The sequence below is a fragment of the Mobula hypostoma genome, chromosome 9, assembly GCF_963921235.1.
Source record: "Mobula hypostoma chromosome 9, sMobHyp1.1, whole genome shotgun sequence".
Classification (NCBI taxonomy): domain Eukaryota; kingdom Metazoa; phylum Chordata; class Chondrichthyes; order Myliobatiformes; family Myliobatidae; genus Mobula; species Mobula hypostoma.
Window position 1 is genome coordinate 108315556 of NC_086105.1, and position 27462 is coordinate 108343017.

Consider the following 27462-nt stretch of genomic DNA (forward strand, 5'->3'; position numbering starts at 1 on the left):
GTGGAGGTATTAGTAATGATCATTCAAATATCATTTGATTCCGGAGTGGTTCTGAAGGATTGGAAAATTGCAAGTGTCACTCGATTCTTTAAGAATGAAGGGAGGCAGAAAAAAGGAAATTATAGCCCAGTTATCCTGACTTCAGTGGTTAGAAAGGTGTTGGAGTCCATTATTAAGTATGAGAATTTGGGGTACTTGGAGGCACGTGACAAAGAAGGCCAAAGTCAGCATGGCTTCCTTAAAGAAAATCTTGCCTGACAAATGTGGGAATTTTTTGAGAAAATAACAAGCAGGATAAACAAGGGAGATTCAGTGAATTTTGATTACTTGGATTTTTAGAAGACCTTTGACAAGGTGCCGCACATGAGGCAGTTTAACAAGATAAGAGCCCGTGATATTACAGAAAAGATACTAGTATGGATAGAAGATTGGCTGAGTGGCATGAGGCAAAGAGTGGGAATAAACGAGGTTATTCTGGTTGGCTGCCTGTAACTAGTAGTTTTCAAAGGGGTTGTATTGGATCCACTCCCTTTCATGCTATATGTCTACAATTCAGTTGATGGAATTGATAGCTTTGTGACCAAGTTAGCAGATGATAGGAAGACAGGTGGAAGGGCAGGTGGTGTTGAGGAATCAGGGAATCTGCAGAAGGAATTAGGTAGACTGGGAGAACAGGCAAAAAAGTAATAGACGGAATATACTGTCGGGAAGTGTATGGTCATGCACTTTGGTAAAAGGAATAAAGGCATAGACTATTTCAAAAATTCAAAAATCAGAGGTACAAAGGGATTTGGGAGTCCTCATGCAGGATTCCCTTGAGGTTAACTTGTAGGTTCAGTTGGTGGTATGGAATGCAAATGCAATGTTAGCATTCATTTTGAGAGGACTAAAATATAAACAACAAGAATGTGAAGCTGGTCAGACTGCACTTAGAGAATTGTGAGCAGTTTTAGGCCCCTTATCTAAGAAAAGATGTGCTGGCATTGGAGAGGGTTCAGAGGAGGATTCTGGGAATGAAGGGGTTAATGTATGAGGAATGTTCAATAGCTCTGGGCCTGTACTCACTGGAGTTTAGGAGAAAGAGGGGAGGATCTCATTGAAACCTATCAAATATTGAAAGGCCATAGAATAGATATGGAGAGGATGTTTCTATAACCTAGGACGTGAGGCCACAGCCTCGGAATAGTGGGATGTCCATTTAGAACAAAGGTTAGAAGGAACTTCTTTCATCAGAGGGTGGTGAATATGTGGAATTCATTGCATTAGACAGCCATGGAGGCCAAGTCAATGAGTATATTTGAAGCGGCAGTGATAGTTTCTTGATATGTCAGGGTGTCAAAGGCTACAGGGAAAAGGTAGGAGTAGGGGCTTAAGAAGGATAATAAATCAGTCATGATGGAAGGGCAGTGCAGACTTGATGGGCCAAGTGGCCTACTTCTGCTCTTATATCTTATGGTCTTATGGAATTTGGAGGGAGCCTGTGATTAGTAAATTCTTTACCTCTTCCAGTTAAGATGATACTACCAAACACGTGCAACAGCTTTCTGGTAGCTAAGAACTCCGACTAAAGCATCACCAAAAATAACTTTCCTGAAGTAAATTGTGCTAAATTATCACCGCAAATAGTGAAGGGGCGAGCGAAGGTAAGGCGGGTTCGGGGGTTAAGCCAAGATGGAGTGTTGCAGATGGAGTTCTGATGTCCGTATAGGTGATCTCGGTGTGAGGTTGGATCACTCTGGGCACCGAAAGGGGAAGTCGGGGCCCAGGCTGAGGAGATTTGGTGTCCTTACAACTGGCCCAGGTGCAAAGTAGGATCACTCTGGGTATTGAGCTGATGTGAAAAGCTTGAGAGCGGCTTCGGGCTGGACGTCAAAATCTGGTCCCAGAGCGAGTCACTGGGTGGCATGGTCTAGGCCCCAAGCTCTTTGCGGTAGCTGGGTCCTAGTGTGAGGTACAATACACTACTTAGACAATTTGAATGCTGGACCAGATCAGAGGTGAGAGCTGATTTCGCTCACTCTCTGCAATCTTCACTCTTCTCTCCAGGGTGGAGCCTTTCGCTGTTCAGTCATTTGGTCAATTTAAATACTGGACTGAAAAGGCCGGGTGTTAGGATCCAGGGCAAGAGCTGGTTTCACTTGCTCTTCATGATCTTCACCGCTCTCTCCAAGGCGCCAGAGCCTTTCAATTGGTCCATCGTTTGGTCAATTTAAATGCCAGCCTAGAGAGACTGAAAAGACAGGGTGTTGGGATCAGGGGCGAGAGACGATTTCGCTCACTCTTCATAATGGTCACTCCTCTCTCTCTACAGTATAGCTGGGGCTATGAAGACTGCCCCAGCTGTTTTGCTCTGTGCCTGCTAAAATAATGAACTGATAGGTGAGTCTTTGGGCCTACTCTGGGCTGCTCCAGGGTTCAGATCCGAGGACTCAAAGTTTGGATTGTCGCTGTTCACTTCAATTGCTTGTTTGACTTGTGTTTTTTTTCTTTCTCTTGTATATCAGCTGTTTGTCTTTTTTTTTATTTAACTGGATTCTTTTGGGTTTCTTGCTTTGTGGCTACCTGGGAGCAAACAAGTCTCAAGATTGCACAATTTACACATTCTTTGATAACAAGTATACTTTGAACAAGATGCTGGAGGAACTCAGCAGGTCAGGCAGCATCTATGGATAGGTATTTACAGTCAGTGTTTCAGGCCGAAACCCTTCGTCAGATCCCGATGAAGAATCTTGGCCCAAAATGTCAACTGCGTATTCCTTAAGTGCTTAATGAACAGCATAGACTCAGTGGGCCAAAGGGCCGGTTTCAGTGCTATATGACTCTGAGTGAAAGAGTGTAGATTCCAGGCAATTCACTGTGTTTTATGTACCTAAGATTTAATATTATTTCAGTGTTTTACGTGCCATTCTTCCACATAGAAGTCCCTTGTGTTTTGTTATAATTCAGTTAAAAGTTCCTCCTGTCATCTCCCATTGCAGGTGGTCTGTCAGCTATTTCCCTGCTCACCTTGAGTGCTGCAGTTTTTTGCTGCTCATTTAGCAGCATGCTGATTTCCTCCCGCGCCACTGTCACCTCCAGCGGTTCAGTCACATCCGACTCATCCATTAGTCTGGCTTCCTGCTCCTCCCCTTTGTGATCTTTATCAGGTATCTCGCTCCATTTCTTCTTCCACCACTTCCCAGAACGGTTTGCTTTCTCCCTTTCCCAGCTGAAGAAGACACAAAAATCAATTGGTTTCTGCAGGCATCCCTCGACTTACCTGTCTCAGTAGGCAGAATTTTGTTAATCGAAAAGGCTCGGCAAAGTGTTTTATGGGCATTTTGGAACTATACATTCTTTTTTGGGCAGAGAATGAAGCGATATCTGTAATATTGAAAAATAAACTCATAAAGTAAACACAGCCACTCCAAAGGAAAATGGCATTTTTGATTAAAAATTTTAAATCAAACGTGGGAGACACTCCCAATCACACTAGCTTCTGGGATTTAGATGCTCTAACCCTCCGGAGCATGGATAGCTGACGTGGCTCTTTTGCAGGTTCAGGGTGGTCCTGCTAATTGGCAATCACGTTTTGGGTGCCAAGAACTGAGTATTTAAAGAGCACCTGGACGGAGCCTCAGTGCTCACTCGTAAGCCCTACTAGTGATACCATCGAGCGTTTGTTTTGTGCTCAGTTCCCGACCCAGTTTGATATTGTGTCTCGATCCTTGCTTTGGGTACTCCAGTGTTTGGGTCCACACCGTCCTCGTCCAGGTCTCTTGTCACACAAGTTGAGGATTACATTATTAAAACAGATTACTTGTGAAGCAGGTCACCTTAAACCAGCTGGGACCCGGAAACTCTGTCATTCAGAGCACATTTTTTAACTTCTTAAATGATTGGATTGTAACACAATCGGCCAATGAATGTGATTGGACCTTTTCATGAGAACATATCAATAATCGCTCACTTCCATGCACAGAATGTATGCATAAACAAACTTCATGGAGCACACAGGGCTGACACCAGTCCAAGTCATGCTTAGGTTGTGAAACTAATTTAAAGAATACATCTTCCTCAGTGTGGGCCCTGCAGAGGTAGACAGGCCCAATGAGCCCCGCAGAGGTAGACAGGCCCAATGAGCCCCGCAGAGGTAGACAGGCCCAATGAGCCCCGCAGAGGTAGACAGGCCTGATGAACCCCATATCTGTACACTTCCAATAACGTTCAGGTTTGTTAGTGACTGAACCGGAGGAAATCTTGCCGCACTGTAAAGAGCTAAAGGCTGGAGTTACAGACCTGGGTGTGAGTTTGGCTGACTGCAGAGTTCGGCTTTTCTTGCCGCAGGTGTGTGATGTTTATTGTGGGTTTTCACTGGAGGTGAAGGGGGCAAAGTGAAAGTCGCCCATACAGAGATGGCTGGAGAAGGAGAGACAGAAGGTTGAGGGAGAGGGAGGAGTAGTGAACAGTCACATATCTACCCCCATCTGCCTGAAGGTTAATGCATTCAGATTCTAAGGTTATGAAAATCACTTGTGAAAGGGAACAGTAACCTTATATAAGCAGATGTCAAAACATTTACCTATGCCTTTAGAGAGTAAGGCCCCTGATGCCTTGAATTTCACAATCCAGATGGCTGAAGCTGATAAATGAACTGCAAATTTGCAGTCATGTATGCCCCCAGTTCAAGAAGAGGAGAATTTACAAACCGTTTGTGGAAACAGAGGAACATGAGAGTAGAGTCATAGAGTCATATAGCATTACAGCACAGAAACAGGCCGATTGACTCATCCATTCTGCGCTGAATTATTATTCTGCCTAGACTTATTGACCTGAACCATACCCCTCCCATCCATATACCTATCCAAACTTCTCTTAAATGATGAAATTGTACGTGCATCCTCCACTTCCACTGACAGCTCGTTCCACACTCTCATCACCCTCTGAGTGAAGAAGATCCCTCTCATATTCCCCTTAAATATTTCACCTTTCATCCTTAACCTATGACTACTAGTTTTAGTCTCACCCAACCTCCGTGGAAAAAGCCTGCTCGCATTTACCCAATCTATACTCCTCATAATTGCGTATGCTTCTATCAAATCCTAATTCTCCAACACTTCAGGGAACAAAGTCATAATCTAATTATCCTTTCCCTATGCCCCAGGTCCTCAAATTCCAGACACATCCTTGTAAATTTTCTCTGTACTCTTTCAATCTTATTGAAATATTTCCTGTAGGTAGGTGACCGGAACTGCACACAATATTCAAGTAAGGCCTCAACAATGTCTTATACAACTTCAATATAACATCCCAACTCCTGTACTCAATAACGACCTCCAAACTCCTGTACTCAATAATGACATCCCAACTCCTGTACTCAATAATAACATCCCAACTCCTATACTCAATACATGTACAAACGTACATTAATCCTTGATGGGGAAGGACTTGTTGACTAGAGTGAAGTAGTTGGGAAGCTAGCATTATCGAGAACCTGGGGTAGTATAGAAAACAAACGCGAAGAGGAAAAGCATTGAGCATTGCTTTCATCTCTGGTTGCCAGAAAGGACTTAAATATCCAAGGGAGGGTAAAAAAAAGATTATTCTTTCTAAAAGTTTTAGAGATGAGGGACTAAGTCATAGGGAAAGCCTAGGAAAATTGGGATTGTTGTCCTTGGAACAATGAAAGTTGAGAGAAGGTTCAATAGAGGTGTACAAAAAGTAAATAAGAGTTGGGGAAGTTTGTGATTGCTCAAGGACCGGACAATTAAATATTTGCAGATTAAATATTTTTGACACAAGACACAAAGAGGAGATGAGGAAAGAGATCAGTCGTGATTTGGCTGCCCACATGAACCATCTGAATTTTCATTCTAGTCCAATACTAGCATGATCATTACAGAGCACGTTTTCCAACTGGATCACTCCGTGAAGGGAATCCCCGCAGAGGCATGGTTCCTGTATTTATGCTCATTCAGCATCATCGCTTGCACAGAAACAGCTAAGTCGGCATGCCAAACATATTTAATGTGTCTGTACTGCTCGAGTTATTGCCAAGCCACATCCCAAAACATCGGCTGTGCTTGGAGTGAGTTTGCATCTCTTCAGTTAATACGAGCTCAATGTCAAACAGCACTGGTTAGTTTCTGCAGGGAAAAGGCTGTCTGGGGATGACCTGCACCTAACATGCATTATGACTGACACCTCCCAATCGCTGAAGTCCATGCAGGCGGCACCAGCACAAACATCACATCTGAACAGCACCGGGACAGTGTCTACACGACCAGTTTAGCACGTTTTTGTGCACAGATTAACTTCTAAGCAATACAGACTAGATAAAAAAAAGTCATGTACATTTTTAAAACTACTTTCCAGTCCCCTCTATTCTGCATCAATATGGTTAATTATATCAGAATCAGGTTTATTATCACTGAACTATGCCATGAAACGTGTTGTTTTGCATCAGCAGCACAGTGCAGTTCATAAGAAGTTACGTAAGTTACAATACAAAATATTTTAAAATAGTACAAAAAGAAAGCAAAATAGTAACTAATGTTCACGGGTTCATTGTCCGTTCAGGAATCTGATGGCAGAGGAGAAGACGATATTCCTAAAGTGCTGAGTGTGTGTCTTCAAGCTCCTGTACTTCCTCCTTGATGGTAGCAAAGAGAAGAGAGCATGTCCTGGATGGTGAGTGTCCTTAATAATGGATGCTACCTTTTAGAGGACCGCCTTTTAACGATGTCCTCAATGGTGGGGAGGTTTGTGCCCCTGATGGAGCTGGCTGAGTCTACAATCATCTGTAGCTTTTTTTTCGATCCTGTGCACTAGAGCCTCCATACAGATTGCAGGCCGTCCAAATGTTTTTCATGGTTTGCTAGACTCTTTGATGATATACCATATCCCCTCAAACTCCTAATGCAGTTTAGCCTTCTTTGTGATTGCATGAATATGTTGGGCCCAGGATAGATCCTCTGAGATGCTGCTGTCTAGGAACTTCAATCTGTCCACCCTTTCCACTGCGGACCCCTTGCTGAGGACTGGCATGTGTTCTCCTGACCTCATCTTCCTGAGGTCCACAATCAGTTCCTTTATCTTGTTGACGGTGAGGGCATTGATATTGTGACAACACTCAATCAGCTGATCTATCTCACTACTGTATATTTCCATAAGACCATAAGACCATAAGACAAAGGAGCAGAAGTCGGCCATTCGGCCCATCGAGTCTGCTCCGCCATTTTATCGTGAGCTGATCCATTCTCCCATCTAGTCCCACTCCCCCACCTTCTCACCATAACCTTTGATGCCCTGGTTTCTCAGATACCTATCAATCTCTGCCTTAAATACACCCAATGACTTGGCCTCCACTGCTGCCCATGGCAACAAATTCCACAGATTCACCACCCTCTGACTAAAAAAATTTCTTCGCATTTCCATTCTGAATGGGCGCCCTTCAATCCTTAAGTCATGCCCTCTTATACTAGACTCCCCCATCATGGGAAACAACTTTGCCACATCCACTCTGTCCATGCCTTTCAACATTCGAAATGTTTTTATGAGGTCTCCTCTCATTCTTCTAAACTCCAAGGAATACAGTCCAAGAGCAGACAAACGTTCCTCATATGTTAACCCTCTCATTCCCGGAATCATTCTAGTGATTCTCCAATGTCAGCACATCCTTTCTTAAATAAGGAGACCAAAACTGCCCACAGTATTCCAAGTGAGGTCTCACCAGCGCCTTATAGAGCCTCAACATCACATCCCTGCTCCTATACTCTATTCCTCTAGAAATGAGTGCCAACATTGCATTCGCCTTCTTCACTAGTGACTCAACCTGGAGGTTAACTTTAAGGGTATCTTGTACGAGGACACCCAAGTCCCGTTGCATCTCAGAACTTTAAATTCTTTCCCCATTTAAATAATAGTCTGCCCGTTTATTTTTTCTGCCAAAGTGCATAATCATACACTTTCCAACATTGTACTTCATTTGTCACTTCTCTGCCCATTCTTCCAATCTATCCAAGTCTCTCTGCAGACTCTCCGTTTCCTCAGCACTACCGGCCCCTCCACCTATCTTCGTATCGTCAGCAACTGTACATTTCATTCATATCATCTGAGATTCTGCAAACAGATGTGTCACTGGCAAATTTATAGATGGCGTTAGAGTTGTGTCTAGTCACACAATCATGAATATTGAGAGAGTAGAGCAGTGGGCTAAGCACACCTCCTTGGGGTATGCCTGTGTTGATTGTCGGTGAGGAGGAGGTGTTATTTCCAATCTGTATGAATTGTGGTCTCCCCATGAGGAAGGCAAGGATCCAGTTTAGAGAGAGGTTCAGAGGGAGGTACAAAGGCCCAGGTTTTGAAGTTTGGATTCATGTTGAGGGGATGATGGTGTTGAACGTTGAGCTGTTATCAATAAACTTCAACCCGATGTAGGCAGTTGTCCAGGTGGTCTAAGATCAAGTGGAGAGTCAGTGAGTTTGCAATTTGTGGGCAGTAGGCAATTTGCAGTGGGTCCAGGTCCTTGCACAGGCAAGAGATAATTCTAGCCATGACAATCCTTTCAAGGCATTTCATCACAGTAGATGTGGGTGCTACTGGGTGTTACACGATGAGGCAGTTCACTCAGCTCTTCTTGGCACCAGTACAGTTGATGCCCTTCTGAAACAGGTGGGAACCTTCATCTGCAGCAATCGAAGATGCTCAACCTCTCAAATTCAGTTGCTATAGTTATCAAATTAGCACAGATTACAATGTTCAGTGAATATTTAACAAAACTTGAAATTGCTTTAGGTCAATGCTTGTCAGTGACAGCAGCTGTCGGGGTCCTGTGTCAATATGGATTTTGGATATCTAAATTATTTTATGATGCATTTGATCACCTTATTATCATTACTACTTTCATTATATAAAATATATATAAAACAATATTTTACACAGCAATAATAAAGACAAGTTACTCTCTTTCTGAAATGTCATCAAGTATATTAAATGGAAGACCACAACGATAATTTAGTTCTGCAATAAAATGGGAATCAATAGGAGCATTCAAAGGACACAGTCCTGTCAACGCCAAACATAATGACTATGATGTATCCATACACGTCTGCATTTACCTCCCCTGTAGGGCATAGATTTCATATTCTGGAGGCCACACACGATTGTAGTGAGGGATGATATAAAGCAACAAAGATGACAACTCTGATACAAGTAATAGTTAATAAAGCTTTAATGGGCCCTCCTGTCAGATTCAGCATTTATAGTCTAGAGAGACCTATATGACTTGTCAGACCTGTGTGGCAATATTCTCAGTATCCTGCAGGAAAAATATTCTGCAATCTGCAAAGACTGCTGATGTGCTGTTATATTTTGTAACTTCAAAAACATGAAACTAATCAAAATAAAAACAAGGAGTCCAGATTGTGTGTGCATATTAGTTTCATTTTTTCATTTTTACTTTTAAGCGAGGCGCACATGTATGACATGGAAGCATCATGACATATGTAATTCACATATTTTTACATATAACCCATAATTCATTATTTAATCAAACAAAGAATGCTTTCTCAAACAATAGATTTACAATATTACTCAAATATCACTGAAATATTAACTACACAACACTCCTCTCCACAGAGCTATAAACCCATACACCCCAACTCAATAATGAATGCATTTCAACTTGATATCTGTGTGTATATACTATACACACACACACACACACACATATATATATGTTTGTAGATAGATAGATATAGATAGAGATGCAACTACTGTAAAGACATCCACAGCATAGTAAATTTTAAATTGTTCCATTCTGGCCTAAAGAATTAATTGCTGTGGAAGCTTTCTGGCCTAAAGATTTGATCGCTGTGGATGCTTTGTTACTCTTGAGTGATAACTTCTTTCCTGATGAGGGGGATTTGTGAAACAATCTCACGTTCCGGGGCCTCCTCCATGGTGGTTGTAGGAGTTGACTCTGGGACTGCAGGAAGTGGTTCTGACAGATCTGGATACCTTTCTTCTGGACATGTTGGCAAGCTTCATTGGAGGATGTGGATCACAATGTGTGAGTACGGTGTCTAGTGTCAGCATTTCCTTTACTTTTTAAAAGCCACCTCACACTGCTTTGTGCCGTTGCCATTTCTTCCTGATCTGTAGTAATGAGTTCAGGGGATGGCGCACAATGGCCAGCTTTGGCAGGAACCTGTCATAACAATTGACAAATCCTAAAAAGGACCACAACTGCGACACGTCCTTTTGTTTTAATGCAATCTTGAGATTTTAGCAATGTTCCTTGTCATCCTTACCAGTAATGATGATGTTATCCAGGTAACATTGAGTGCCTGGGCAACCTTGCAGCACCTGGTCCATGGTTTTCTGCCAGAGCGCAGGTGCAGATGCTACTCAAAAAATAAACCTATTATAGTGATAAAGCCCTTTGTGAGTGTTTATGTTGAAACACTTTGGACTCTTCTTCCATCTTCATCTGTAAGTAGGACTCAGATAAGTCCACTTTTCAGAAGTGTTTTCCTCCAAAAAGATTTGCAAAGATATCTTCTAATTTGGGCAAAGAGTATTGATCTACTTCCTGTACTGGGTTGATGGCAACCTTAAAATCACCACAGATCCTGATCCATAATAAGAATCCTATTATTCTTGGCTACTGGGACAACTGGCATTGTCCATGGACTCCACTCAAACTTGGAAAGAATTCTTTTGGCCTACATGTGATCAAGCTCACTGGTTAGTTTATTATGGACGGTATAAGGGACCAAACAGGCTTTGGAAAACTTGGGTTTGTGGCATTTTCATTTTGCACTATTTTACCTTTGATATGTTTGAGTTTTCCAATGCCAACACTAATGATGTTGTGGCATGATCCAGTACCTTTCTTAATTCACTTTCAGTTGACCCTATTGCAGGGGTCGTTCCATGCAAATGGTGGATTCATCTCCATCAAGTTGTAGTTGCCTCAGCCAATCACACCCCCACAATGCTGACCCTGCTGTAATTCCTACAGGAACTATCTTTTCTTCAGTATAAGTTCTTAGTTGGATGACTACAGGCTTCAGTTTAGTATCTTTGAAATGCCATCAAACTCATTTTGTGGAATGACTGAAACAGTTGAGCCAGAGTTCAAATCCATCTTATTTACTTTGCCTTTCACTCTGGTATAAACCATATTGCTTGTCTATTGTTTGTTTTCACATAGTAAATCATAAGGCTACTCAGTCCTGTTTCACTCTGATCATTATCAGATTTTTCATCAACAGCATGCAGATCAGTGCTTTTTGAAACTGCAACTTGACATTTTACCTTTTACTTTTTCCTGCGCAGTCTATTCATTTTTGTCTGCCCAACATGCTCTTTGTATTTGTCCTACTTTGTTGCATTTCCTGCAAGTATTGCATTTAAACAAGCATTGGTCGGCTGTATGTAAGCCCCTACTACAATAGTAACACAATTTGTTCAGTCAGGCTGGTTTCTGTTTAGACATTGCAATTTTGTTCACTCTCATTTTCATTCCTGACTGCAACTCAATTTGATCCTGTCTGCTGTTTCCATTGATACAGTGATTTCAACTGCTCTTTTAAATGTAAGTTGTGCTTCAGGAGAAATCTTTGAATGTTTTCTTGTAAGATTCAAACACCAAATTATCTCTCAGTGCATCATTAGGTCCATTATGAGGGGCGGCACAGTAGCATATTGGTAGCACAGTGCTTTACAGTACAGGCAACCCAGGTTCAATTCCTACTGCTGTCTGTAAGGAGTTTGCATGTTCTTACCGTGACCGCATGGATTTCCTCCCACAGTCTAAGGATGTACCAGTAACTAGGTTAATTGGTCATTGTAAATTGTCCCTTGATTAGACTAAGGGTCAAGTAGGTGTGTTGCTGGATGAGGTGGCTTGAGTGTCCGGAAGGGTCTATTCCACACTGTATCTCAATAAAATAATCTTATTAAAAATGAACTAATTAGTATCACGCAGTACTCACTGTTTAGGAGCCCATGAATTTGCCTATTTGTTGTCTTTTTTAAAACTTAACCATGTTCTCTCTTTCCTTTCCAAAGAGACGCTGCTCTTTTTTAACTTGAACATCTCGGTGTGCTTTATTTTTCCAATCCTGATGAAGGATCTCGGCCCGAAACGCCAACTGTTTACTCTTTTCCATAGATGCTGCCTGGCCTGCTGAGTTCCTCCAGCATTTTGTATGTGTTACTTTATTTTTAACTCAAATGTCCCACTGCGCTTCAATAAGTAGACAGTTGTCTCGGGTTCATTTTAAGAAATACATCGTCACTACTGTTATGTTTTCTAACTCTAAAATATAAAACTAATTGGAAGAAAAACAAGGGAGTTTGGAATATGAATCAAACTTCATTTTTACTTTTAAGCAAGGTATGTACGTATGACGTGATAGCATCATGTCGTTATGCAATTAATGTAATTTTACATATAACCTGTAATGAATTATTTAACCAAATAAAGAATGCTTATTCAAACAATGCATTTACAATATTACTCAAATATTATGGAAAAACTGTACAAAATAAACTTAAGTTACTCCTGTTAGGTCCTATAGAAACAACAATAAACTATTATGTCATTTGAGCCTATTCTTAGAATATGGCTGGATTAATATCATGTCACCACAATGTTTTGACTTCATCTCTCTTCATGCCCTTGTTTTTTTTTTAAATCATTTGAGCTAATCTTAACGTTATTTTGTTAAAATGTTCCAAAATTTCAATTCATTATGTGTGAAGAAGTTTTCCCTGCCCTTAGCCCTCCATAGCAAATTTCTAATCATATAGATAGATATAAGGATGGCTCAAAGGTCAAAGTTGTGCTTCTGAAACAAATACATATTGGAAAGTGTAATTTTGACAGTATTTCTTTACCTCTCAAAATCCCAATAAGCAAGCAGGTCTCCAATTTCTTAAAGCAGGTACACTCCCCCACCTTCTCATATTATAGTGGCCCAAATCCAGCTACACTATTTTACGTCAAAAACACCAAAATGCTCTTTCAGAAGAGTATTCCAGTCATTTGAAATAATTGTAGAAGTTACAACGTAATTGATGTGCATAGAAATTGGAATTCACCGCCTTCTTGTACACCAAGCATGTGCTACATACAGCATTCTACAGCTACATGCAGTACTCTGAAAGGATACTAAGTCTGTACCGCCCCCAATACTGCAGGATTGTGGCCTTTTCAAGAAATCACGGTTAGTCCTGGTTACAAGTCACGGTTAGTCCTGGTTGTACGTGTAGGTCAATCCTTATTTAATATGACAGGAAATATCTCTGTGCTTGGGTCAATCAAAAAGAACCACATCTGTAAAGGGATAATCTGGATAAAAGGTTAAAGCTGAAGATAAGGGCAAAGCTGGCAAAACGGCTGTCTCAAAGTTTAAAAACTGTAAACTTCTGAGACTTTATAAGTGAGAGCCCTCCGGCACCACTACAAACTAGGAAAAGTTCTCCTGATGTAATTAACCACTAGTTTTATCTCATCCCCACAGACGTTTTGCATTACAATCAGAACATTCCTTAACAAAAAATCTGATGGATTGCTTCATTATAATTGAATCTTCCAAGTCAATTCAAAGAAAGCAAGGAGCATCACACATATCTATTGCCTCAATTTGCTGTATAATTCTATATTGCAAATGCTAAAATATACTTCCAACACACACCTATATGAAATCAAACCATTATTAAATCCTTTGTTGGTTAATTTGAAGATTAATTTTCAACAGGATTTCATTCATTTTGTGCATTATTTTATATCATTTTATGAAAAAGGCTAATTTTTGAGCTATTTTTAATTAAATGGCTTGAGTTTCCATATAGTTCGCCTATTTAGAAAAGTATTTTGTATTTATGATTGTCCCTGAGCACATGGTTGGTGTTGCTGTGAGGTTCTTGGTACAGTATAAGGTTAGAGCAGGTGGAAAGATAGTGTTAATGGGCTGAGGAAGAGGTGCAGCAACAAGGGATTTAGTGAGGAAATTCAGGGTGTATTAGGAAGATGCTGAAGATTATGCCCACAGGGAAGAGCAAGAGCAGTGGCAGTAAACAAGTCTATTGCTACAACTGCAAATAGTAAGATTTAACTTTAAAATGCAAGAAACTTAAGATGATGGCCTCCTACTAATAATCATAGACAAAATAACTTGTTTCTGACCCTCATGTGGAACTTCAGTCAAACAACGTAAATCATTTTGAACTCTTTATGGGGTAGAAATTCACCCTGGACAGTAAAACTGTACGAGTAACATTGACACATCATGTGTAATATGACCTGGCCATATCACATCATCAGATAATCACTGATTTGAATTCAAGAAAGATTACAGGAAACCAATGTTATAACGTGACCTATAAAAAACATTCAAAATTTCTTTTTAGTTTTTTTGAAGGTAATGGACATAGTGGAACTGATGTTCCAGTTGATTTGCGGGTGAAACATTATTTACTACAAAATACAGATTCAATGTTAGAACTGAAATAATCAGGAAAGCAACATCCAAAATGTTTGAATAAAGGCAGAAACAGTTCTCTTAAAAGACTATGTAATCATAATCAGCATATACTGTGGGTTGAGGTTTCTACTGCTGTGACTTCAACTGCCTTCCTGCCAAATTGGCTGCCCACGCATCTCATCGAATACTTCCACTGCAGTGGGAATAATACACTTTCAATTCATCTTCCGTATTGACAGCAAAATTATCCCAATCAGCAGGCAACAGCTTTCTGTGGGTTTGAAACACAGCTGAGCTTTTGACTGAAAGTCAGTCATTGCCACAGATTGTTCTCACAGCCCTCGTGTCATTCAGACATAACATGAAACTCAAAAGAATAAAAGCCCCATCATAGACTGTGTGTGAAGCTGCATGGTTTAGGAGAGCTTTAAAGCTGTTTAATGGTGATAAGCCAGAGTACAGGATTCCATGCAACCATCACAGCAGACAACTTAAAGGATTCAAACACTCAGCACTTGACACTTTGTGTGCCTCAGAAAGAAGAGATAGAGGAGGCAGCAGCTACAAGTGCCTTTTCTTTCAGGGTTATCCCACAATTTTTGTTGTTAAAAGGCTGCAGAAATAAAAGGTGGAGGCAGTATTTGTTAATCAGAAGTTTAAAAAATATTGAGAGATGATAGATATATGGGGTTAATTATTAATCAGCAAAGATCTTGGTGATTATTTATTGAGCTACAGCACAGAATAAGCTCTTCGAGCCACGCTACCCACGATTTAACCCTAGCCTCATCACAAGACAATTTACGATGACCAATTAGCCTACGAACCGGTACATCTTTAAACTGTGGGATCGTAGTGACTAGTGCAACAGCTCCTACAACTAAATAGCCTGATGATATTTCACATTATATGTTCCAGAGAACTTCCCAACCAATGGAAAAAGCTGCCGTGACATAGGATAATTTAACTTGTAATTGTCATATACACAGAGGCACTAATCATATGAGATAAATAAACACATTATTTGTTAAACCCTTCTCAGGCATCCAGCTGGGTACAGATATCAATTTTAACTGATGTTTCGCTGACAAACTCTGCCATCTTCATCAGGGATAATGCCTGGGCATGTCTAGTCTGGTGGTATTAAACCCCTGTAGTCCATCCCTCCTGATTGGCTAGTCCTCATCCAATCAGGTTACCACTATCCCACCTTGTATACAATCGAATTCCAGTTCTGACTTTCGTCTTTGTTAAAATTTTTTTCCTCTGGTTTTATTCCAATGACTTCGTTCACCAGGAGGTCCAATAGTTCCACGACCATCTGAACAGTATATATCCAAACATTCAACATAAATCGATATGGAGAAGAATGATTGCCTCCCATTCCTGGATATTCTAATATGAGGGAAACCAGATGGTAACCTCAGACATGGCATCTATCGGAAAACCCACTCACATAGACTTACACCTCAACAATAACAGCCACCATCACGCCTCCCAATGTAGAGTAGTTCTTTCTACTTTGATTAACCGTGAGAAAATTATTTTGGACCCGGACAGTCTCCACGAGGAAATAAGATGATTACGCAGAACATTCCTACAGAATGGCTACAAGGTGAAGGAAATCAATCGGACTGTCAAAAGGATCAACGGTAGAAACAGGAAACCTAACAATGAGGAGGAACCCATCGCTGCTGCCTGTCTTCCTATATATTTTCACGGTTTTTGGAAGGATCACCAGCATCCTGAACGAATACTGGATTAATACCATCCACAAGCCCGTCAGGAAGCTCAAAGCTCAGCCTACGCGGGTCAAAGATAACCTGGGACTCAGGATGCCTGGTGTTTGCAGGATTCCCTGTAAATGTGGAGGAGTGTATATCGGCCAGACGGGATGCACGGTGGAGACCCACATCAAGGAGCACAGGAGGTGTATCCATTTGGGTTACCCAAAGAAATTGGTGGCAGCAGAACATTACATTCATAATGGCTGCAGGATTGACTTTGATTGCACAGAACTACTATACTATACCAATAGTTTTTGGGACCACCTAGTGAAGGAAGCCATTGAAATAAAACTAGAGAGAAAGAATTTTGACAAAGTTGAAGGTCTCACTCTAAGTAGGAACTGAAAATCGATTGTAAACAAGGTGGGAGAGCAGAAGCCTTATTGGATGAGGACTAACCAATCAGGAAGGATGGACAATGGGGGTCTAAATACCACCGGACTAGACATGCCCAGGCATCAGCCCTGACGAAGATGGCTGAATTTGTTATGGAAATGTCAGTTAAAATCGATATATATACCCAGCTGGAAGCCCGAGAAGTGTTCATTCGTCATATACATGGGGAAACCACTAGATCCTTTTTCACATTATTTGTTAACATACTGCAAAATTCAAACCACTGGCACAGTTTAAGGCTTGATGGCATGATTAAGTTGTCAGTCGAACTCACTCAGCTATGGTTAGCAGATGTCTGGAGGTGTCAATGTGAAGCTCCATGTTGGTATTTTCAAGCTCCATGAGGTTGTGACGGATCTCCATTTGTTGCCTAAAAGCAACCATCAATTGATCCCTCAGTCTGGCCATTTCCCCTCGCTTGTATTCCACTGAATGCTGCTGGACTTCAGCTGAAAGCACATCACAAATTGACTTCATAAGCAAAAACTATTTCCCCTTTTTCAGTTTATCAAGTTCTGTCCTTTTTATTCCATTAAAGATTTTTTTCTTCAGCTGTTTTCATCTCCATTATGTTTTTGGTTGTGGGAATTATTGAGTTGCATGAAACACCCCCAGACTTAAAGAATTCCAGTGATCCTGGTTAATTCATGACCTCCAGTACAACCTCTGTGAAGTTTGTACATTCTCCATGTGACCCCATGGTGCTCTGGTTTCCTCCTGTTGGCTGGTAGGCTCATTGGAAGTGGGTGGGACAGAGTTGCACATACCAGAATTTCATTAAATAACAGAGTACCATCAATCTCAGGTTTCAATCATCATAGAGCACTGTGGCACAGAAACAGGCCCTTCAGCCCATCTGGTGCTGAGCAGCAGTCAACTCTCAGCCAATGAATGATTTCCGAAGTGAAAATCAGTCCCATGGAGGAAAATGTTCCACTTTAATATCAGGCCATACAGTCTGAATCCAGGCAGATGAGACAAGGCATTATAATTTGGAATGCCCAGCCTGGAAACTGTAGAACCAAAAGCAATTTTAACTTCCAAATGGAAATTTGAAAAATCCATAATCAGTAGGCAGTTGCTGGGACATGGAAGAAGAGTAGGGAAGTGTGATCATGCCAGAGTGGATGAATGCTAGGTGGGCACTGGTATCAACCAAATATCCTCAGGCAGAATAACTTGAGGCACTGCTCACAAGCAAGCTTGCATTACTGTTTCTCTCAGCGGCAAGGAAAACAGCTTTCCAGATTTTATCTTCCAAAGAATTTCTGAACAGAATAAAATGAGGCTTCTCAGCATTGAGAAACAAAGCAACTTTCCACAAGTGTGACCTGAGTGTATGGTGAGCATTCTCTGGTTTCCTATAAGGTTCAGATGTTATTCAGAATTCATTCCATATTACCCCTACAGTTCATCACAGAAAAGTACTGGTAGCTTCTGCACAAACCCCAATTGAGTTAGATTGCCAGTTTAGGGTTGGCTTGTTAAGAGGTGCCTCCTTTTCTAATCTGCTCTCACAACTGAGAGTAGGGCTGAATGACTTGAACTTATTCCATGTTCAGAAGACCAGTGGATATAGGAGCAGAATTGGGCCATATGGCCCATTGAGTCTGCTCCGCCATTTCATCATGGCTGATCCAATTTTCCTCTCAGCCCCAGTCTTCTACCTTCTTCCGATATCCCTTCATGCCCTGAGCAATTGAGAATCTATCAACCTCTGCCTTAAATAAACATAAAGGCATGGCCTCCACAGCTCCCTGTGGCAAAGAATGCCACGGATTCACCACTCTCTGGCTAAAGAAATTCCTCCTCACCTCTGTTCCAAAAGATACCCCTCTGTTCTGAGGCTGTGTCCTCTGGTCTTAGACTTTCCCACCACATGAAACATCCTCCCCACATCCACTCTATCTGGGCCTTTCACCATTCAATAGGTTTCTTTCTTTCTTTTTAAATCTTTTTACATTCAATAGGTTTCAAAGAGCTCACCCATCATTCTTCTGAATTCTAGTGAATACAGGTCCACAGATATCAGACGCTCGTCATCCGACAAGCCATTCAATCCCGAAATAATTTTCATGAACCACCTTTGAACTCTCTCCAGTTTTAACACACCTTTTCAAAGACAAGGGGCCCAAACCTGATAACAATACTCCAGGTGAGGCCTCACCAGTACCTTATAAAGTCTCAACATTACATCCTTGTTTTTATATTCTAGTCCTCTTAAAATGAATGATAACTTCACATTTGCCTTCCTCACCACAGACTCAACCAACAAATTAACCTTTAGGGAACCCTGCACAAGGACTCTCAAGTCCCTTTGTACCTTAGTTTATTATATTTTCTCTCTATTTAGAAAATAGTAAACCCTTTCATTTCTTCTATCAAAGTGCATGACCATACACCTCACAACACTATATTTCATCTGCCATTTCTTTACCCATTCTCCTAATCCTTCTGTAGCCTCTCTACTTCCTTCTCCTCCACCTACCTTCATATTGGCTGCTCACTGCTGCAAAGCCATCAATTCCGTCATCCAAATCATTGACATATAATGTAAAAATAATTGGTCCCAACACAGACCCCTGTGGAACACCATGAGTCACTGGCAACCAGCCAGAAAAGTCTCCCTTTAATCCCACTCTTTGCCTCCAGCCAATCAGCCACTGTTTTATCCATGCTAGAGTCTTTCCTGTAATACCATGGGCTGATAGCTTGATAAGCAGCCTCATGTGTGGCACCTTGTCAAAGGCCTTCTGAAAATCCAAGTACACAACATCAACCGATTCCCCTTTGTCTGTTCTTCTTGTTATTTCTTCAAAGAATTCCAACAGATCTGTCAGACAAGATTTTCCCTTGAAGAAAATATGCTGACTAAGGCCATTTTTATCATGTGCCTCCAAGTACCCTGAGACCTCATCCTTAATTATCGATTCCAACATCTTCCCTACCACTGAGGTCAGACTAACTGGCCTATAGTTTCCTTTCTTCTGCCTCTCTCCCTTCTGGCAGAGTAGAGTGACATCTGCAATTTTCCAGTCCTCCAGAACCATTCCAGAATTTAGTGATTCTTGAAAGACCATTACTAATACCTCCACGATCTCTTCAGCCACCTCTTTCAGACTCTAGGATGTATACCATAGGTCCAGGTAACTTATCTACCTTCAGACCTTTCAGTTCCCCAAGAACTTCCACCATACTGCTGGTGTTTTCCACAGTAAAGATTGATGCAAACTACTTATTCAGTTCATCTGCCATTTTGTTGTCCCCATTACTACCTCTTCAGTATCGTTTTCCTACAGTCCAACATCCACTCTCCCATCTCTTTTACACTTTATGTATCTGAAGAAACTTTTGGTATCCTGTTTAATATTATTGATTGGCTTACTTTTGTATTCCATCTTTACCTCCTTAATGACTTTTTTAGTTGCCTTCTGTTTGTTTTTTAATAACCTTCCCAATCTTCTAACTTCCCACTATTTTTTCTCTATTATATACCCTCTCTTTTGCTTGTATGTCGGCTTTGACTTATCTTGTTGGCCACAGTTATGTCATTTTTCTTTTTGAATACTTCTTCCTCTTTAGGATGCATATGTCCAGTGCTTTCTGAATTGTTTCCAGAAGTTCCAGCCATTGCTGCTCTGCCATCAGCCCTGCCAGTGTTCTTTTCCTATCAATTCTGGCCAACAGCAAGTAATAGACTGAGCTAAGAGGTCCAACAACCAATGGATCAGATTTAAGCTCTGTGTTCCTGCCACATTCAGCCGTGAATGGCGGTGGACAATCAAACTACTCACTGGAGGAGGAGGCTCCAAAAATATTCCCATCCTCAATGATAGAGGAGCCCAGCATACCTGTGCAAAAGATGAGGCCGAATCATTTGCAACACTCTTTAGTCAGAAGTGCCGAGTAGATGACCCAGCTCAGCCTCCTCCAGAAGTCCCCAGCATTCTAGATGTCAGTATTTAACCAATATGATTCGCTCCACTTGATATCGAGAAACGGCCGAAAGAACTGGATACCATGAAGACCATGGGCTGAGGCAAAATCCCGGCAATAACCCTGTAGACTTGTGCTCCAGAACTTGCCGCACCATTATCCAAGCTGTTCCAGTACAACTACAACACCGGCATCTGGAATGTCCAGGTATGTCCCGTACACAAGAAACAGGACGTCCAGCCCAGCCATTTACCTCCCTATCAGCCTACTCTCAATCATCAGCAAAGTAAAGGAATTGGTCATCAACAGTGCGATCATGCAGCACCTACTTGGCAATAACCTGCTTATGGATGCCCAGTTTGGGTTCCGTCAAGGCCATTCAGCTCCTGATCTCATCACATCCTTGGTTCAAACGTGGCCCAAAGAGCTAAATGCCAGAGGTGAGGTTAGAGTGTTAGCCCTTGATAGCAAGGCAGAATTTGACCGAGTATGGCATCAAGGTGCCCTAGTTAAAATGGAGTCAATGGGAATTAGGGGAAAAACCCTTCATTGGTTGGAATCATACCTGGCACAAAGGAAGATGGTTGTGGTGGTTGGAGGTCAATCATCTTATCCTCAGGACGTCACTGCAGGAGTTCCTCAGGGAAGTGTCCTAGGACCAACCATCTTCAGCTGCTTCATCAATGACCCTCCTTCCGTCATAAGGTCAGAAGTGGGGATGTTTGCAGATGACTGCACAATGTTCTGCACCATTCGTGACTCCTCAGATAGTGAAGCAGTTCACGCCCAAATGCAGCAGGACCTGGACAATATCCAGGCTTGGGCTGACAAGTGGCAAGTAACATTCAAGCCAGGCAAGTGCCAGGCAATGAGCATCTCCAACAAGAGAGGCTCTAACCATTATCCCCTGACATTCAGTGGCATCACCATCACTGAATCTCCTACTATCAACATCCTGGGAGTTACCATTGACAGGAAAGTGAATTGCTTTCGCCATATAAACACCATGGCTACCAGAGCAGGTCAAAGGCTAGGAATCCTGCTGTGTGTGATTCACCTCCTGACTCCCCAAAGCTTATTCACCATCTACAAGGCTCAGCTCAGGAGTGTAATGGAATGCTCGCCACTTGCCTGGATGAGTGCAGCTCCATCAATACTAAAGAAGTTTGACACCATCCAGTACGAGGCAGCCACTTGACTGGTACCCCTTCCACAAGCATTCAATCCCTCCACCATCGGCGAACAGTTTCAGTGGTGTGTACTATCTACAAGATTCACTGCAACAACACATCAAAATTCCTAAGGCAGAACCTTCCAGACCCACAACCACTACCATCTAGAAATCGAGAACAGCAGATACCAGGGAACACCAACACTTGGAAATCCCCCTCCAAGTCATTCACCATCCTGACTTGGAAACATATACTTTATACTTTATAGTCGCCAAATTGATACTAGAATGTACAATACAGAACGTACTTCATGTTCCCTGGAGTACAAATCGATAGTAAATATTAAAAATTTAAATTATAAATCATAAACAGAAAACAGAAGAGGGAAAGTAAGGTAGTGCAAAAAAAACCGAGAGGCAGGTCAAGATATTCGGAGGGAATGGCCCAGATCCGGGTCAGGATCCGTTCAGCAGTCTTATCACAGTTGGAAAGAAGCTGTTCCTAAATCTGGCCGTACGAGTCTTCAAGCTCCTGAACCTTCTCCCGGAGGGAAGAGGGACGAAAAGTGTGTTGGCTGGGTGGGTCGTGTCCTTGAAACATATCGGCGTTACTTCACTGTCACTGGGTCAAAATCATGGAATTCCCTCAGTAACAGCACTGTGGGTGTAACTACACCTCAGGGACTGCTGCGGTTCAAGAAGGCAGCTCATCACCACCTTCTCAAAGGCAACTACGGATGGCCAATAAATAAAAAATGCTGATGAAGGGTCTCGGCCCAAAACGTCAACTGTACCTCTTCCTATAGATGCTGCCTGGCCTGCTGCGTTCACCGGCATTTTTTACGAGTGTTGCTTGAAATTCCAGCATCTACAGATTTCCTCGTGTAAGGGCAATAAATGCTGGCTTAGCTGGTGATGCCCACATCCTATAAAAAAACTCTTCCCTCATGCCTCTGTAATTCCCATTACTTCCACCATAATACTGATACATCTGACTTTAGCTTCTCCTTCTCAATTTTCAGGGTGAATTCAATCATATTATGATCATTTTCCCTTAAGGGTTCTTTTATGATAAACTCGCTAATCAACTCTGGTACAGTGCACAGCACCCAATCCAGAATAGCTGATCCTATAGTGGGCTCAACCACAAGCTGCTCTAAAAAGCCATCTTATTGGCACTCTAGAAATCCCCTCTCCTGTAATCTAGCACCAACCTGATTTTCCCAATCTACCTGTGTATTGAAGTCCCCATGACTAGTAACATTGCCCTTTTGGTATGCATTTTGTATCTCCCATTGTAATTTGTAGGCCACATCCTTACTACTGTTTGGAAGGTGTATACAACTCCCATCAGGGTCTTTTTACCTTTGCAGTTCCTTAGCTCTGTCCACAATGATTCAATTCTTTCAGACCCTATGTCACCTCTTTCTAATGATTTGATTTCATTTTTTTTTAACCAACAGATCAACACCACCACTTCTGCCTTCCTGCCTATTGTTTCAAGACAATGTGTATCCTTGGACATTAAGCTCCCAGCTGTAACCTTTCACCCATGATTCAGTGATGCCTACAACATCATACCTGCCAATCTGCAACTGTGCTGCAAGTTCATCTACCTTATTCTGTATACCGCATGCATTCAGATACACACCTGCAGTCCTGTATTCACCTTTTCCGATTTTGTCACACCAGGTTCAACCTTTTAATTCCTAACTTTGTCTGAGGTCTTACCAACATCTGTCTCCACAACCTCTCCACTAACTGTTCTGGCACTCTGGTTCCCATCCCCCTGCAACTCTAGTTTAAACCCCACCGTACAGCATTAACAAACCTTCCTGCTAGGATATTACTCCTCCTTCCAGTTTAGGTGCAAACTGTCCCTTCTGTACAGGTCCCACCTTCCCTCGAAGACAGCCCAATGAACCAAAAATCTTATGCCCTCCCTCTTACACCAACTCCTTAGCCACGTATTAAACTGTATAATCTTCCTACTTCTGGCCTCACTGGCGTGTAGCATGGGTAGCAATCCTGAGAACACAACCCTACCCTTTAACTTTGCACCAAACTCCCTGAACTCCTGTGCAGAACCTCGTCGCTTGTCCTACCCATGTCATTGGTACCTACATGGTCCACAACTTCTGGCTGTTCACCCTCCCACTTAAGAATGCTGAGGACTTTAATATGGTATTAAAGGATTTAAACTCAAGGTCTGGGAGAGAATGCATTGGATGGGCATCATAAAAGAGCAGGTCTGAATGTCCTTTTCAAATGGAAAGAAACAGAAGTAAATATACCCTGTGATTGTTATTAAAAATAAACTTTACATAAACTTATTAACACAATCTGCATGTTAACATTTTTAAGTTATGTGTTGCCACTGAACAATGGCAAACACCTAGCTTGGAAAATTAAGCAGGATGAATTTGTCAAAACCTAATTTGTACAATGCTTATCTGAACAGCCTAGAAAGTTCAGCCTATCACTGACGTAAAATGGGAATTGATTGACTCTTTACTGAAAGTGACTGTACTGCTCTCACCTCAGATGTCAAGCATCATTAGGGGGTAGTGACTGTGATTGAACAATGTGATTTGGTCTGATATTTGAACTAAAGATGCCACACAACTGTAGCGCACTGCGAATAACTAATCAGTCAACCTGACTCATAATAGAATTTGGCCCATTGTACCTGTGCTGGATAATTGAAAGAACAATCCAAATGGGCCAAACTCTCCAGATCTCTCTCCCTCACTGTATCACTGCATCCTAGTCACTGGATGATTCAATTCAAGTAACCAATAAGGCAAAGCTACTTGAAGGCCTGGTTATATCACATTTGGATTAATTTGAAATCCACAAAATAGAAAGAATATCTTGGACAGCATTACCAAAAAACTACTAGCACTCCAACAGTTACATTAAAAGAAGAAATTAAAAATTTATTGAGGAATCCCGTGGAATACAAAGGACTATTTGTTCAAGTTCCATGATTTTTCAAAGGAATTGACAGTTTTGAGGGAGAGAAACATTTGTCTGCTAGTAAGGGAGTCTAGGGCAAGTAGAAGCAACTTCAAAATCAGAACCAGGTCATGTTGGGAAAAGTGAAGCCTGTGGAGTGCTCTCACAAAAACAAGCAGTGAACGTTGGCTCAATGTGAACATTAAATCTGAGATTGATGGTGCTTTGTTATCCAATGGAATTCTGGGAGATGAAACCCTCCACCACTCGCCAACACAAGAAACAAGATACAGTGGGCAATTAAACTATCAGCCAACATGTGGGAGGAAACCAGAGCAGCCTGGGAAAAGCCATGGGGTTACAGAGAGAACGTGCAAACGCCGCACAGACAGCACTGGAGGTCTGGGTCAAACCAGAGTCAACCGGAGTTGTGTGAGGCAGCAGCTCAAATGGATATGCCACCTCAGGAATGGCAGAAAAAGCACAAAGGGACCTGTTCTCATGGTCACATGGCCATATGCCCGACAGAACTGGTGCCTTAATACTCCCACCTGGACAAACAGAGAAGCATAGCAGTCCTCTGTACAGGATTATAAGTTACAGAATTTTAGCCAGTTGGACTACTGTTATACTCACTGTGCGTTTGAAGGTCACACAGACTTAACAATGGGTAGATGATGTAAGACCAGCCAAGCAGAAATCACAGTAACACATATTCCTCCCTGACTCATTTGGAGAGACTGTAGATGTAATTAATTTTTTGTGCCCCTCAGCCAATCAGCTGTCCACAAACAATGCTGCACATTACAAAGTTTTTCAAACATATCGGCAGCGAGACATGAACAGCATTTAAATTGTGTCGTATGCTGATATATGCTTCATGAAAATACAGAATAAAATAGTTATAGCAGATGCCAAAAATATTTTATTAATAAAATAGACAAAAATTCGCCTGTGAATTTATAAGATCCAGCTTGACTTGGAAGGAACTGCTCACAAGTCAGTGAACTACATAAATATTGAAGTATTTCTTGAAAAGAAATGTGAGACAATCAATCATAAATGTGGTGGGTATGTATTTTATTATTAAATTATTAAACAAGGAAAATGCGACATGCACCAGATGGGTGAGTATCAATTGTCCGCATTTGTATGGCACTGTTCATGGGCAAGTCAAAGGATACGGTATTTTATAAAGGTGGAACTTTATATTGGGTAATTATTCTGCTGTTCAGTGTCCCTTAACAAGATTGAATTGCTGTAAATGGGGTCAAGTAGGAGATATTGTTTCACTGCCAAATGGCAGGTGGTTAGAAATTCCTGGCATCACACCAAGGCCAGAAAAAATGTAGATTTTTTTCCTTGTCTTGTATCAGATTATTTTACACCTGGCACAAAATGGAACATTCAAGAAGTTTCAGAGGTTTGGACTGTGGAGGAGCTGCTTGGGCCCTGATGGTAAATTTTAAACTCACTAAACAGTCCAATAATATGCTGCTCAGGACAGGGGTTGGGGTTGGGTAATGAAAGAAGGACATCTGAGGGTTGGAGAATGGTGATCAGGGCCTTGGATCTGGAATGGGATTGTTGAAGAGTTCAGAGCCCTTCCAGAGCTGGTCCAGGTTGGCAGGAGGCACAATCAAGAAGGTCTGAGAATAGTGGTCAAGGAGAGTCTGGACGGATAGGAGTCCATGGTCGGGGGTAGTCTGGAAGGACCAGGGTTCATGCCAAGGTGAGTGTTTGAAATGATTCAGGTCTGTGGTTTTTGCCAATGATTGCCAAAATGGCTGGGGTGTGGTGTTGTGATTCGGTGATCTGGGCCTCTATAGGGGTACCAAACAGCTGAGAGAATCAGTCACCCTTGGGGGAGTTGGGAAAATTGAGGATCTAGGCCTTGATGAATGATAGAGGGCAAGATGATCAATGGGTGTAGCTATAGGCTCTCAAAACAATGTTGCTTTACTAAAACATGGTTGCCTCGGGTGTACAAAGTATCCACCAAGGGTCAGTCGCAGAATAACATGCCTAATTTTCCCCACCTACAGAACGTGTCAGATCAGATTGCCACTCGCCCTGAAGATGCCCATCCAATTTCCTGAGGGGGCATGTAAAATCCCTGGAAGAGTCATTATCACGTTTCACTTTAGAACAAACCAGTAAAAATGGGCATTCACCATTTTCAAATCACAAAATGTGTCCAAAATTGAAGCAACCATTAACTACGACTATCATAAATAACCTTTTTGGCTATTGTGTTTCCTGTGGGTCAATGATTAGACACTTGTTATTTCTACTCACACAGATCCTGAGGATATCTGAACTCCCTCACCTACCTTGAATATCCCTGATATTGGCCTTCTCTGATTTTCTCTGTTCTGGTCCCTGCTGCTCAATCTTCAGTTTGAGTCGCTCAATCTCTTTCTTGAGATCAGCTATGATGTTGGTGTACTGAGTGATGTGGTATGAGATATTCAGCAGATTTTGTTTCACCTGAAGTGTAATAATTCTGTAATTAGAAACATGAAAAATGAAGGAAACGCAACCAGGAACAAGCTGAGACATCAGGGGCTGATTGACATCTGCAAGGGAACTTGCATTAAATGGCACCCGGAATACAATATGCCAGAACAATGTGTACCAGCTCAAAAAAAAACATGACAATGATGCTACCTGATAAGTTATTCTGCTTATTAGTAATGAACAATTGCTATGTTACCTAACCATTCTTCTATAGATA

At 41.7% G+C, this 27462-nt stretch overlaps 1 protein-coding gene across 7 annotated transcripts in view; it reads right to left on the bottom strand.

Moving 5' to 3' along the window:
• Window positions 1–27462, bottom strand: part of LOC134351924 (kinesin-like protein KIF19) — a 167688-nt gene that overhangs the window by 73843 nt on the left and 66383 nt on the right. For all 7 annotated transcript variants that reach the window (XM_063058847.1, XM_063058846.1, XM_063058848.1 and 4 more), the window contains 3 exons: window positions 27059–27215; window positions 16935–17109; window positions 3007–3208 (listed from right to left, as the gene is read on the bottom strand). In XM_063058847.1, coding sequence (XP_062914917.1) covers window positions 3007–3208; window positions 16935–17109; window positions 27059–27215 — 534 coding nt within the window. The remainder of the gene's footprint in view (window positions 1–3006; window positions 3209–16934; window positions 17110–27058; window positions 27216–27462) is intronic.